Source organism: Rhipicephalus microplus, chromosome X (genome assembly GCF_043290135.1).
Source record: "Rhipicephalus microplus isolate Deutch F79 chromosome X, USDA_Rmic, whole genome shotgun sequence".
Lineage (NCBI taxonomy): Eukaryota > Metazoa > Arthropoda > Arachnida > Ixodida > Ixodidae > Rhipicephalus > Rhipicephalus microplus.
In genome coordinates this window covers 88,782,843-88,797,929 of record NC_134710.1, presented here as the reverse complement: position 1 = coordinate 88,797,929, position 15,087 = coordinate 88,782,843, and the positions used below count along the sequence as shown (strand labels likewise).

The following is a 15,087-nucleotide window of genomic DNA, read 5'->3' as shown; positions in this document are numbered from 1 at the left end:
GTCTCGTTAAAAACCACCCCACCTATGCACCTCTCTGTTTATTTCCACCACTTCAAAGCCTTTCTCTCGACTCGTCCGATATATCTCTTGGTTTGCGTTGACAACCGCTCTTTGCAGGTTGCCGTCACGCACCGGTACCTCTGGTATCGTGCATATCACTACCTGTACCTTAGGAGAAGTAGCGCGCTTGTCATCGACCGCTTTTGCCAGTGTGGTCGCTAGTCCTGCCGTACCTTCATTTAGGACATCGTGTAAACCACCTGATATTATCACGAGGTTTCGTCCATCAGCTGTAGTTTTGAGTTTTGCGCTCGCTTGCGTCACGACTGCTTCCAGCTTCCGTCCTGGAAACGTCACTAGTGCAACGCTCTTGTCACCTCTTACATTCTCTTCGATTGCTTCTGTGCATCGATTTAAATTCGAGTCTCCGGCGATTATTTCGTGCTGTGACTTTTCAGCTGCAGCTTATCTCGTGCTGTCACTTTTTACCTGGGAGTTACTTGCACCTGTGACGCCGGCTGCTTTGTCCCCTCCCTGTCCCCCACTACTTCGCTGAAGCTGGGTCTTGCGACCATTGAACTGGCTGAACCTGTTTTTTTCAAACTTGCTTGCTGTTTCTTCTCCGTCGTTCTAGTTGCCGGTGCCCTACTCTCCTCTCCGTCGGCCGCTCCTTTTTTCACCTTCGCTAGGGTCTCCTCGGCGGAATTCAGCCTTTTTCCCATAGCCCTCGTTTTCTCTTGCTCTGTCGCCAACGCAGTGTCCAGATCGGTGATTCTAATCAGCAGTTCACTGTGGGCAACCATTATTTTCTCCACTTTTTCATTGACCTAACATTGCCTACACTTGGCGTCAGCCTCTTCTCATTCGCTTCTGCACTTGGGTCCATTTTCAAACCCACCCCGCATTCTGAACACTTTACAGCCTTTTTAACTTTGCCTTTCTGACACCAATTGTCTTTATAAATTGTCCCACTTGATAATTACAAAACACGGTGTACGACGAACCCTGTCCTACGAAAAACAGAAAGTCTAAGCTCTACTACAAGAATTTGCGGAGTTCACTGTACGTGCACCTTCCCCACAGGTTGGTACGAGAAAAAACACAAGTAAACAAACAAACACACACAAACACACAGACTAGTATATACCTGGTGACTGACCCCCCAAAAAGCAGTGCAATGCAATAATCGCTGCGCGCACGTTAGCGAACGTGCGCGCAGAGATCCTTGCGGCGATGCACAACACTATTCGTTTTCCGTCGCGGGAGGAAACGCGCGCGCCCACGGCGCCCAAGTGTCGTCTGCTACATCTGCTTCTCGCCGACTCCATAATGGTACTGGATGCATCTGTGAAAGTTTTTCACCAGCGCGGTTTGCCAAAACAAAATGATGCAAGCAGAACGTCTTCGTGCCAGCATTTTATTATATATGTTGGATCAGATGCTCTGCGGGCAACGAAAGAATTGAAATGGTAGAATTTAAACTAAAAAAAACAAAAACAAAAAAACAGACGATCTGTAATCGTAGTTAGGGGCGTGCCTAAAATCACTCACTGTGTAGCTTGAAGAAAAATTTTGTACATTCTTCGATATAACAGTGTCATACAGAACTGCTGCTCACGAAAGAAAGACATTGACGAAGCACATTTGAGCAGACGGCCATTCATTTGAACACAAGAGCGGAGACTGCCCCGAGCTGTGAATCATATTTGCGCAATAAAAAAAAAAGGTTGACCTTTCAACGCTCCATCAGACCAAAAACAGTAGAAAAAATGGGCGAGGGCTATATGAAGAGGAGATAGACAATGAAAGAAAAGCGAGTGCGTCTGTATTTTTCGAAGCGGATTGGTCGGCAGGCGCGACACTACGCTAAGTTTAGGTTAAAGACATCCCTCACCAGTCAAAAATATTGTGACTCACTGAAGCGGCACCTTAAGAATATGAGAGGAGGTTATACTTACTTGTGTCCAGAAATGAAGCCAAGAATTGGCCAGAATATCGCTCAAATTACCCATAAAAGCAGCGCCAAAAGAGCGAAGGTAGAGGATACTCGTCCCGAGTCACAAGTCTTCGGCGAATATTTTACCAACCTCCAAACTTCCAGGTAAGCTACACCACGAAAAATGCGTGGTTCTCAGTATTACGTGTTTGGTTGTTGTAGCTTGGCATGAACGATTGGTTCTCAGGAATTTACAACATAAAACGAGCTTCGGAAGAGAGAAGACATATGAGAAAAGTGGTTTCCCTATTTTTTTCGTTTCTATTTTTTTACTTTTTCTCTAATATAAAAAGCTCCCCCTATATATTTTTTTATTACCGCATATTGTAAGCCCTGTTCCCACAAATATTTCTGCCCTCGCATGCGAAGGTGAAAGAGTAAAGGCGAACCTCTTTAGCGCTTGTGGACAGCTTCGCCAAACTATCGCGGTATGGTATCTCTCCTAAGGCGATCTGGCTAGCTTAGCGTAAACTCGTCGTAACGATTCGCCGTCTCGTTTAGCGAGTGTATCTGAGCTATGCACTAATACACGAAGCAGCGAGCACAAGCGTGCAAGCAGACGACGCTCCTCGCGTCTGCTGCTCCGGCGCGGCAGTTCGGCCGCAGTTCTGTAGGTGGCGCTGTCACGACATTCATCCAGGAGCGCCGAGCCAATTTAGACATAGGGTGTAATAACATGCAGGGTGGAAGGAACAGGTTGAAGTGGGAAGAGATAGAAGAACAGCTAAAGGAGGAGAGGCCGATGGTAAACGGTTTTGTAGAAACACATCTTAGGGACATGGAACAACCTCCTAACAATGTGGAGTACGCGTGGGAATATTGTAATACAACCGAAGGCAGCAGAAAGGGGGGTGGTATTGGGGCATTCATTCATAAAAGTACAGACTGGCAAATAGTCAAGCAGGAGTGCAAGGAATATTTATGGCTAAAAGGGGAAGTGGCAGGGCAAATGACACTCCTTGGTTTCGTGTACTTGTGGACGGGAGCAAAGGCCAAAGAGGAAAACCAGACAATGGTAGAGTGTATATCAAAGGACATTCAGGAGTTAGGAGGAGAGTGCGAGATAATTATACTAGAAGATATGAATGCACACTTAGAAGATATAGATGGGTATACCGACCCGACAGGCAAAATGATCTGGGATATGTGTGAAAGGCTTGATTTGATCATTTGCGACAGTACCGAGAAGTGTGAAGGGCAAGTAACATGGGAGGTAGGAAAGCTGCAGTCTACGATAGATTACGCACTGAAGTCACATAGGATGTATGATAAGTTCAGGGGAATGCACATAGATGAAGGTGGCTCCAGAAGTCTGGGTAGTGATCACAAACGTATCAAGCTAAGTTTGGAAGAGCAGTGAAAGTGGGAAGGAGACAAGATGAGCAACTACAGAAAATTTTTTATTCAGAAAGGCAAATTGAAATAGCCACTAAACAAATTAAGAAAGTAATCACTGAGGATAATAAAACAGTGTGGACATACACGAATCTAAGTAGACTGTTTGAGCTAGAGCTTGCTAAGGCACGTGACAAGTCACCCCGCAAAGGAAGACACATACCCAAGAGTTGGTGGGATGAGGAAGTTAAGAGAGCCATAGCAAAACGTCAGGAAGCCTCTAGGGAACATAGACATGCTAAGCAGTGGAGTGAACCGACACATGATGTTGAAAGAAAATGGGAAATCTTTCTAAGCTGTAGAAGGGATGCATCCCTTCTGATCAATGAAAAGATTAAAAGAAAGGGGGTTCAGTGGCTGGCAGAAGTGCATAAAAAGGATAGAAAGGCAGCTGCAAAATTTTGGAACCATCTAAACTCCTTAAGAATTGAGACGAGCCTAGAGCGGAGGTTTATAACTACAGCTCAAGGTGCTAGGCTAGAAGGGGACGAAGCTATTGAATATATAAGAACAAGGGTGACAGAACAATTTCAACAAAGAAGTGCTTTATGCACCACAGTAGACAAGGATGAATCAAGAGGCGCAATGGCTCCATTTTCGCAACAAAAGTGGGAAAGGGTTGAGAAAAGGGTTCCTAGTAGTAATCAACAGGCCCACGTGGCATTCCAATGGTGCTGATAAAGACATAGGTCCGAAGTCTAAGCAGGCTTGAGAGAGGCAGTGAACAAAATAATAATCGATGGAGTTTCCATCCATCCCGATGGATGGAAACTTAGCAGTATGAGCATGATCTATAAAGGAAAGGGGGACAAAGCTGACATAAACAACTACCATCCTATAACAGTGACATCAGTGGTCTACAGGCTGGCGATGCAGATTATAAAGGAAAGACTGCAGGCATGAATAGAGGATGAGGGGGTGCTGGGGGAACTGCAGAATGAGTTTCGGAAACACCGGAGGTTGGAAGACAATCTGTTCTCACTGACGCAGTGCATCTAAATAGCAGAAAAGGAACACAGGCCCCTGTGGCTAGCATTTTTGGATATCAAGGGAGCGTACGATAGCGTGGTTCAAGAGGAATCGTGGGGAATACTGGACACTCTAGGCGTGGAAGATGTAGTCACTAATCTTTTAAAGGATATCTATAAAGGTAACAAGGTAATTATAAAGTGAGAAAAACAGGTATTCAAGCCTGCAGAGGTAAAACGAGGGCTTAAACAGGGGTGTCCCCTGTCACCCTTATTATTCATGATGTACCTACAAGGATTAGAGGCCAAATTAGAGGGAAGTGGACTGGGCTTCAACCTCCCTTTCATCAAACAAGGAAAACTCATTGAACAGGCACTACCAGCATTGATGTACGCAGATCATGTAGTGCTAATGGCCTACAACAAGGAAGATTTGCAGAGATCGGTGGACATCTGTGGTAATGAGGGAGATAGGTTAGATTTCAGATTTTGTAAGGAAAAATCAGCAGTCATGATTTTTAATGACAATGAAGGTAGTGAGCTTAGAATACAGGAGGTCACGCTAGAGATAACAGATAAATACAAATATCTGGGCGTATGGATAAGCAATGGGGCCGAGTACATAAGGGAACACGAAACATACGTGACGACTAAAGGTAACAGGAATGCAGCGGTAATGAAAAATAGGGCATTGTGGAATTACAATAGGTATGATGTTGTGAGAGGAATATGGAAAGGGGTCATGGTTCCTGGTCTGTCGTTCGGCAATGCGGTCTTGTGCATGAGATCAGAAGTTCAAGCAAGATTAGAAATTAAGCAACGTGGAATAGGTAGGCTTGCCTTAAGAGCTCACGGGAATAGACCAAATGAAGGAGTTCAAGGTGATATGGGATGGACATCATTTGAGGGCAGGTAAGCTAGCAGCAAGATAAAATTTGAGAAGCGATTGAGAGAAATGAGGGAGGAGCGTTGGGCTAGGAAAGTATTCAGCTACTTCTACACGAAGAATGTCGAAACAAAATGGCGGAAGCGCACCAGAAAATTGACTGGTAAATACTTGGAAAACAGCAGGGCGCCAAACCAAAAAGAATTATCAGTTAAGAAAAAGGTGAAGGAAGCTGAGACCGATATGTGGAGAATTGGCATGATTAAGAAGTCCGCACTAGAGATCTATCGAACTTTCAAGCAGGAAATTGCCAAGGAAAAGATCTATGATAATACACGGGGTAGTTCTCTACTGTTTGAGGCCAGGACGGGAGTATTGCGAACCAAGACATATCGGGCCCAATACGAAGGAGTATGCAGTGCGAGTATGCAGTGCGACATGGTATGCAGTGCGTGTGGAGAAGAGGAGGAAACTGCCGAACACTTGACAATGTTCTGTAAAGGGCTTCACCCTATATTTCAAGATGATGACACAGAGCTTTTCAAAGCACTGAGGTTTAGGGACAGGGAGGGCAGAATAGACTTTAAGCGGGTAGAATTAACCAGAAGGAGGTTATCTGATTGGTGGCTAAAGCCAAGGCACGAGTGAAAACAAACCCTTCATTGCAGAGTACCAGTCATCAACCTCACTATTTAAAGGAAAAAAAAGATATATCTAGTTTTTGGTTCACTAAGTACTACGGCTTGGTGGCGCTAGCCACTGCCCGATCTAAAGGGTACAGCCATATCCATCCATCCATACATCCATGGCCGCTCCGGGGGGTGACACAATCGCGGCGCGGAAGGGAGCTGAATTTCACCTCCTGTCTATTCTTCCTCCGTGGTAGTGACGTATCTTCCAGGCTGAATGAATCCAGTGGAGCATCCTTTCCGGCATAGGAAGGTATCAGTGTGTCAAGAAAAACTATTCCAGGTAACCCCACTGTTACAATGACTGTAACAGCGGGCTTACCTGGAATAGTTTTCTGCGATAGATGCCACCTACATTTTAATACCTGTTTTTATCATGGACAAGCCGAGGAGTAGAAGCTGCGGAAACTATAATCAAAGGCTACACCAATGCAAAGCCACGCTCACCATACCTTTATGATCTGAACAGGGTTATCGACAATGAAGTTTGCATGCGCTTGAAGCAGTTCCAAGCTTCATAATTTCTTTCTAAGCGTAGCTCTAAATGAAAATTACAAGCTCCTAGCTATCCCGCCCTGCTTTCTAGCTATCACGCCTGATTGTTTATACCCGTGGATGTCGCCGGCCTCTCCGCTACAGAACTGCCGAAGAAGTGCGCTGTAGCGGCGAGATGCAGCGGAAGGTGTCACCAGAGAGGCAAACAATGTGAATATCGCTGCTACGAACCTTTCATACTTTCAAACAGATTCTACGACCGTCAGTCATGAATATGTTGTTTTTAATTCCGCGGGAATGATATGACAGGCATGGCAAATGCAAGCAGCGAATAGTCAAAGTACAAAGTTGTAATTCCATCCGTTTCGTTTCTCTCCTCTAGGAACCTGTGCTGCATGCTGCTTCTTCTCAGTCTGGAGAGAAAAACAAAACAAAAAGCTTATGAGCAATCTCGTTCAGAAAGCACAAAGACATATCTCGTAAAAAAATTGGTTTGCAATTTTTTTCCTTTGTGAGTGACTGGTGATCGACCGGCTACCACGGCTGATAATGTTCTGACTATATAATGTTCTGTTCTGATAATGTTCTGATAACATAGTTTTAAAAACATTCTTACGAACCCTTCCAGCGTTTGGAACTTTGTTCTGATTACGATCTCAGACCGCGTACTCACAAAAGAATACCGCTATGCAGGCTCGTAGCCGGAAGGGAGAAGGGGTAATTTCCCTACACCCTCCCTCCTTATGAAAAAAATGTATTTTTACTAGCAAGAAAAAAAGATTTTTCTGAAATTTTCAAGGCCTTCAACAAGTGTCTCGGCCCCTTTCCGAAAACAATTCTAGGCTACGGGCCTGCCGCTAAGGTATGGTGAATTAGAAAATATCCCAACTAACCTTGGAGCGGGTGAGCATGCACATTTAATTTTAACGAGCTGCACGAAGGATCAGGTTCTTGGATTTGCTACCCCACAGCTTTGGCACGAATTTCACCAGAATCTAGGTAGATGTACGAAGCTCCTAGTCGCAATTGGTCACTTTCTAAAATATAAATAAAGCTTGAATGCGGATGCAACACTGTAACACACGTACATTCTTGTTCATCCTCGTTGCGGTCCAGGGTTCTGAGCAGGTGGCCGAGTCGTTCCACGATCACTCGATCCTTCGGGGCCTGCGAGTGAGATGAGCAGCAAGCAGATAACGCAACACTCTGTAGCCCATAGAACGCCAATAACTTGTTACCAACTAAATTACCACTCTACTAATTCGCAATCAAGTTCGTATACGCGACAGCGGCTCGTAAGGGCAGGTGCCGTCCCATCCAGTTATGGTCGGTGAAGGCCGCTGGCTTCATAGAAGAAGAGTTTCTTGGAAGAAAAGTTCTCGTGAAAGGAATGTTATGTGTTGTATGTAGCAAGCAACTACTAAAGCTCCGCGGCGGAGGTCTAGTGGCTAAGGTACTCGGCTGCTGATCCTGAGGTCGTGGGATCGAATCCCGGCTGCGGTGACTGCATTTTTTATGAAGGGAAAATGTTGTAGGCCCGTGTACTCAGATTTGGGTGCACGTTGAAGAACTTCGGGTGGTCGAGATTTCCAGAGCCCTCCACTGCGGCGTCTCTCATAATCATATGGTAGTTTTAGGACGTTAAAGGGAAACTGAAGGGATTTTAGAATTGAATCAAACTTCATATTTAGGAAGGACCAACATTATTGTTGACGATGTCATAATTGTTTTTGTGGTTGTAGTAGCAGGAGCTTTAGAACAGGCGAATAAAAGCTAGTGTTGCTCCAACCCCGCGAGCACGCTGAAAGTGTGGGCTTAGAAACATACGTCATCTTCGTTTCCTCTGGCTCGGAGCAAGTGTTCTTTCTCATCTTCAGCCACGGCCTCCGTGACTAACTCATGACACCTTTGCTGGAACTGATCGAAGAGGCCACACTTCAGCAGTGCTGCTGTCGCTGATGACGTGGCATGCCGAGAATAACATCACCGTGTTCACTCGGCGTCTCAAGAAGCCCGGCGGCCACTGTTTTTCACCAAAAAGTGCTATTGGCGTTCACTTTTGAGAACTCTCATATCGCTTTTCTAATTAAGCAGGTGATCAAGCTAAGCTGTCCTTACAAGCTCCTAAGCCATTTTTTTAGAAAAGTGCTTCAGCTTCCCTTTAAACTCCACATATCAATCAATAAATCAGCAATTACTCAAGCTATATAAGCACGTTCACGCCTCGCCCGTTAGCACCATCGTGAAACTGGTGTGCGTGCGTGTGTGCGTGCACTACGCACACATTGAAGTTAAGATTTTCAGAGACGCCCACTACATGTTTGGCTGCAAGAAGCCCATCTCCAAATGGTCGCATTACCATCATCTGCTCAATCAGCTCTGCCGGAGCCAGAGCATCGTTTCTTTTAGATGATGGCACGATCGTGGTGAGCGCACACGGCATTTCTCGCTAAGCACATGCGTGCGTAGCGCAGCTTAGTTCATATACAGTCAAACACGAACATATATGAAAAATAAAAATAAAATTGTAATTTGCTTACAAACTAAAACGAAATATAACGATATATTCTACAATTCGATAGAAACCTTTCAAAGGGCCAATCAACAGCCCTGAGGTGGAAAATTTTTCTAAAGAGATATATGTGCAGTTTTTCTTTGCAAACATGCTGCCGCAAGAATTTTGCGAATACGTGCTTCATTAAGAAAGTTGCAGGGGTTAGAACGTCGGTCTAAGCTGGTTTCGAATTTTCACGCGGCCTCGCCGCCCTTCTCCCTTCCATGAAGGAAAAGACATAGCCCATCGTTGTGACTCCGCCCACTTCGGCAACGTGACACCACGTGAGCGATTGACGTCATCGGTGAACTCAATCAGTCGCTACGCGCTTCCGCTTGCTGCGAAGCGTGGTTGTTTACCGTTTGCCGCACCAGCCGCGGGTCAACAGTGTAAACGTCAGGGGTGACTTGTCGAGTGCACAAACTATTAGGTCCCCGACGTACGTCGCTGAATGGCCGATTCGCTTCAGCCATGCAGCGCGCAGGGCCCCATCGTGAGGCGTCCGGTGCCGATGCTTCTCTGCTGCTTAGTCGCTCGATTTGCAGCCGACGACAGAGCAACGCTTTTTACCCGTGTCACTCATGTCAAGGGCGAAGTATGTTCGTACGTGCGCACAGGCACTGTAGTTGAGCGAGGAGTGTACACGTGCACGCGACAACTGCAAAGCTGCTTCTTTCACCGCACCGCCAAGAAACAGTGGGCAGTTTCGTAGCTGTGGGTGGGAACAGGAACTGACGTTGATTTGATTACTGTTTTTTCAATCCTGATTTGGACCGATTGGTGAGCTGCGTGCTACGTCACGTCGCCAATCGCCGATTTGACGTCACTGCGCGTACAAGGGGGTCGGTCAGACGTAGGAAAGATGCGCGGCAATCATTTTTCGAAATAGGGTCTCTGCGTGGTGCACAGTGCTGTAATATTCAGAAAACGTTATCGCTGCGGTCTAATCTACGAATTTCCGAGCTTGTATTGGGGGGGGGGGGGGGTGTTAAAAAAGTTGGAGCCTGTTTACTGTCCCTTCAAAGAATTCGCAGTAATTTTGATGGGATGTTTTGTATGCAAGTCGGCTTCGCGTTTACTTGAAAATATTGCAAGGGACACAATTTAATAAAAATACACGTGCATTTTTTCTTTCTTATTCTTCCGTGTTTTGAAGTGAGATTTGCGAGTTATATGCAGGGGCGAGTTACACAAGAGAAAGCACGGTATCTATGTAAACAGCGCCTCCACATATTCATAGGTATAGCTGTTTGTATTTGTCGGGCACCTGAAGACATTAGTCCACCTTGATTTTATTGATATGTGGGGTTTAACGTCCCAAAACCACCATATGATTATGAGAGACGCCGTAGTGGAGGGCTCCGGAAATTTTGACCACCTGGGGTTTTTTAACGTGCGCCCAAATCTGAGCACACGGGCCTACAACATTTCCGCCTCCATCGGAAATGCAGCCGCCGCAGCCGGGAATCGAACCCGCGACCTGCGGGTCAGCAGCCGAGTACCTTAGCCACTAGACCACCACGGCGGGACAATTTTTAAGGCAAAGTCAACTTGTTGGATCGTTTCGCGCTGGCCGATTTTCGAAGCTTGAAGTGTTCATGGCTAAATTTCGTTTGACGTCACCGTATATTTTTCAATGAAGTGATATAAAATCATTGTCTTGTCCAGAGAAAGTTTGATAAGAAGGATAATTCGATTTCCCCGAGTTGTATATAGTCGAGTTCGGCTTAGCATTTGTGAACGGGTCGCATAACAATATTCAAGCAAAAGCAATTTAATCTTTTCGCCAAACGATCGATTACTCGACGTTCTCATCTCGCGCGCTGCCGAGCTACGACGCTTGTAACACTATTGAACGCGCCAGCATTGTGGTGAGTTTTGTTTCTGACACGGCATGGTTTCCGCTGCACCGCCGCAGTTGCCTTGCATGATGAGCCATGTCGTATCGCCTACGTCATATTGTTACGTGGAAAATAACAGTAGCCCGTCAGCAGCCACAACGCAGCTCACTGACAACGTCCACTTCTTCACTCTCAGTCTGAGGCACCTTTTGGGTTATGTCCCACTATGCCCTGTTTGAGTCAGCCGAAATCACGTAACACAACCCTCGGCGGCAAAAGCGCTGACCCAGCGAGCAGTGAAGTAACGCTTGAGCCTTGACACGTGGACGATGTCCCGGGACAGCAGAGCAGAAGAGGTTGATTGATTATCAGGGACAACTTCATATGTAGTGTCGGTCACTCGTCTAAGCACGCGATATGGGCCCGTGAAACAAGAAAGAAGCTTCTCTGAAAGGCCTGCATGTCGCGTAGGGAACCAAAGAAGAACGAGGGAACCTGTCGGAAAGTGTTCGTTGCGATGCCGCTTGTCGTAACGATGTTTCTGCGAGTCTTGGGACGCCATTAATTTGCTGCGGGCAAGCTGACGAGCATGGTCAGCTTGGGTGATAGCGTCGCGTGCACATTGAGAAGTAGACTGTGCAGCGGCTGGCAGGAAGGTATCCAACGGCAATGTTGGTTCGCGTCCAAACAGAAGGTAAAATGGCGAGTACCCAGCAGTGTCATGCCGGGAGGAATTGTACGCGAACGTCACGTAGCGTAGTGCAAGGTCCCAATCACGATGGTCGGTCGAGACGTATTTTGATAGCATGTCTGTCAGGGTGCGGTTTAAACGTTCTATGAGCCCGTTTGTCTGGGGATGGTACGATGTCGTGAGCTTATGTTGGGTAGAGCAGGAACGCAGGATATCGTCAACCACTTTCGAAAGGAACGTACGGCCTTGGTCTCTCAGCAGTTGACGAGGGCCTCCATGCACTCAAATGAGATCGCGTAGTAGAAAATCAGCGACGTCTGTAGCGCAGCTTGTTGGCATGGCTCGCGTAACTGCATAGCGGGTCGCGTAATCTGTAGCAACCGCGACCCACTTGTTTCCGGAGGCGGATGTTGGGAAGGGACCGAGAACGTCCAAACCAACACGGAAGAATGGCTCCGATGGGATGTCGATGGGCTGAAGATATCCGGAAGGGAGTCCCGACGGCTTTTTGCGGTACTGGAAAATTTTGCAAGCGTTGACATAACGACGTAGAGAGCGTGAAAGGCCAGGCCAGTTGAAGCGGCGGCGCACATGGTCATATGTGCGAGAGACACTAAGGTGACCCGCGGTTGGCGCGTCATGGAGCTCGCGTATAGGACTGTGGAGCGCAGGTGCTTTGGTATGACCAGAAGTAGGTTGTGACCATTTGGCGATAAATTACGCCGATATAAGGTGTGGTCCTGTAAGGTAAACATGCGAACAGAAGTGTCTTGCGGTGAAGATTCGAGCTGTTGTATTAGGCGGCTGATATCGGGATAACGACGCTGCTCGTCCCCGAGATGAAGCAGCTGGGAGATGGAAAAGACGCAACCAACAGAATCAGTGTTCGTAGGATCGCAGTCGGCCACAGGGTAGCGTGACAGACAATCCACATCTTTATGTAGTTTTCCTGATTTATACACTACGGTGTAAGAATACTGTTGAAGGCGGAGTGCCCAACGGGCGAGAGAGACGACCTGTGGGATCTTTGAGGGAGGCGAGCCAGCGAAGAGCGTGGTGGTCGGTGAGAACTATAAATGGTCGGCCGTATAAGTAAGGGCAAAATTTCGTGACTGCCCACACCAGCACTAGGCATTCACGCTCTGTGATGGAATAATTACGCTCAGAGGGGGACAGCAGCCTGCTGGCATAAGCTATCACGCGATGCTGCCCACATTGTCGCTGGGCCAACACAGCGCCTATTCCGTAACCACTGGCATTGGTGCGGACTTCGGTCGGTGCCGTAGGGTCTAAGTGAGCCAGAACAGGAGAGGAAGTGAGCAAAGTGGCCAGGTCGGAGAATGCTGCTGCTTGCGAGGGACCCCAGGTAAACGTCTCATCTGGTTTGAGTAAATCTGTTAGGGGCCGAGCGATTTCCGCGAAGTTCTTGATGAACCGCCGAAAGTAGGAGCAGAACGCCACATAGCTGCGGACATCTTTGGCGGTTTTTGGCACAGGAAAGTCCTCCACAGCTCGAACTATTTCTGGGTCAGGCTGTACGCCATAAGCGTCGACAATATGTCCAAGTATTGTAATGAGGCGGCGACCAAAGCGGCACTTGGATGAATTCAGCTGAAAGTCGGTGAGACGGAATACATCGAAAATTTTGGACAGTCTCTCAAGGTGCGCTTCAAAAGTGGGAGCAAACACAATCACGTCATCCAGATAACAAAGACACGTAGACCACTTGAATCCATAGAGCAGGGAGTCCATCATTCGTTCAAAGGTGGCGGGGGCATTACATAAGCCGAAAGGCATGACCTTGAATTGGTAGAGGCCATTGGGTGTTACAAAAGCCGTCGTCTCTCGGTCCATGGGGTCCACGGCAATCTGACAATAACCAGAATGAAGATCTATGGAAGAAAGGTAGGCGGCACCATGGAGGCAATCAAGGGCGTCGTCAATTCATGGCAGAGGGTATGCGTCTTTCTTGGTGATGTTGTTAAGGGTGATAGTCCACACGAAATCGCCACGATCCGTCTTTCTCTTTAACTAATACTACCGGGGATGCCCAGGGACTGGAGGATGGTTCAGTAATGTCCTTCGCTAGCATCTTGTTCACCTCCTTTTGAATGACGCTCCGCTCAAAAGCAGACACTCTGTAGGGACGGCGGTGAACAGGGTTGGCATCACCTGTGTGTATGCGATGCTGTACAAAGGACGTCTGCCATAGAGGTTGGTCGCCAAAATCGAAAATATTCCAGTAGGACTCGAGAAGATGCTGTAGGGCTTCAACTTCCGGAGGCGGAAGATCAGTGGCGATTATGTCTACAATTTGACGGCTTCCCGAATGTGTTGCGAGTGGTGTGCGCCGCGTTGAAACAAGGGTGTCTAAGTCAAGCACTTCAGTTTGTGAATCAAGCAACCGTCACAGGTGGGCCACAGAAAGGTGGGCGAGAGGTACTGGGATTGATACCCAGCACCTCCACCAAAACGTTACGTGGAAAATAACAGCAGTCAGTCCACAGCCACAACGCAACTCACCGATAACGTCCACTTCTTCACTCTCAGTCTGAGGCACCTTTTTTGGTTATGTCCCACTATGCCCTGTTTTAGTCAGCCGAAATCGCGTAACAATATTATTAGACCCGAAATGGTTGTATAAAAGCTGTTTTTTTCCACTTTGTTGCTCATAACGCCGCATGGGGAGATTCACTTTCGGGCGAAAGTGCCATTTACTTTTTGACGGGGGTTGGAAGCTGATATATCCCGCCTATAGGGCTTCGCGTTCGCAAAGCTCCTTTTCCTTGAATAGCCTCTATGACTCTCCATTCTCGTTGCTGTCATCACCGGGATGACCAAAAAGGAAGCTCAGCGCATTCACGTAAAGAGTGTTTCGTTTGGGCTAGGGGCTGCTGTACAAAAGTTTACAAAGGTGTATTTTCCTTTTTTTAGCTTACAGAAAAATCCACCAAGCGTGTGCTGTAACATTTTATTGAAGAAATTGAATAAATTACGTACCTTCTCTACAGATAAAAAAACAAGAACTTGAAGTTTGAGAGCATTTTATACCAAAGATACAATGAATTATTCGCTGGCACTTAGCATGCACGCTTGTTGTGACTACGCGTGACCAGCTCTTCACAATTATACTTGATCTCAATCACAATATTCAATATCAGACGAAAACCTTTTTATTGAATTGAAAACACTTTTGACCGTAACTACCTAGTTTCCTACGCCTAGGTGACATTATGCTATTGCATTATTTGTTATTTATTTACTTAATACATGCGAGTGTTTCCACGACCATATTTTACCTCGGAGCATCTACTGTAAAAGACCCCATTCCCTGACTACTACGACAGACGTGCAAACTTAATCGGCATAATATAACAGCATTTAAAAAATTGATTGATATGTGGGGTTTAACGACCCAAAACCAGCATATGATTATGAGAGACGCCGTAGTGGAGGGCTCCGGAAATTTCGACCACCTGGGGTTCTTCAACGTGCACCCAAATCTGAGCACGCGGGCCTACAACATTTCTGCCTCCATCAGAATTGCAGCCGCCGCAGCCGGGACTCAATCC

The 15,087-nt window shown here is 46.8% G+C and overlaps 1 protein-coding gene across 2 annotated transcripts in view; it reads right to left on the bottom strand.

Annotated features, from left to right (window-relative positions):
* Window positions 1–6,695: 6,695 nt before the first annotated feature.
* The window catches only part of Rpi (Ribose-5-phosphate isomerase), a 90,212-nt gene continuing 81,820 nt past the window's right edge, over window positions 6,696–15,087 (bottom strand). For both annotated transcript variants that reach the window (XM_075877255.1, XM_075877256.1), the window contains exons 9-10: window positions 7,518–7,596; window positions 6,696–6,842 (exon numbers count right to left, since the gene is read on the bottom strand). In XM_075877255.1, coding sequence (XP_075733370.1) covers window positions 6,838–6,842; window positions 7,518–7,596 — 84 coding nt within the window. In that variant the 3' untranslated portion in view covers window positions 6,696–6,837. The remainder of the gene's footprint in view (window positions 6,843–7,517; window positions 7,597–15,087) is intronic.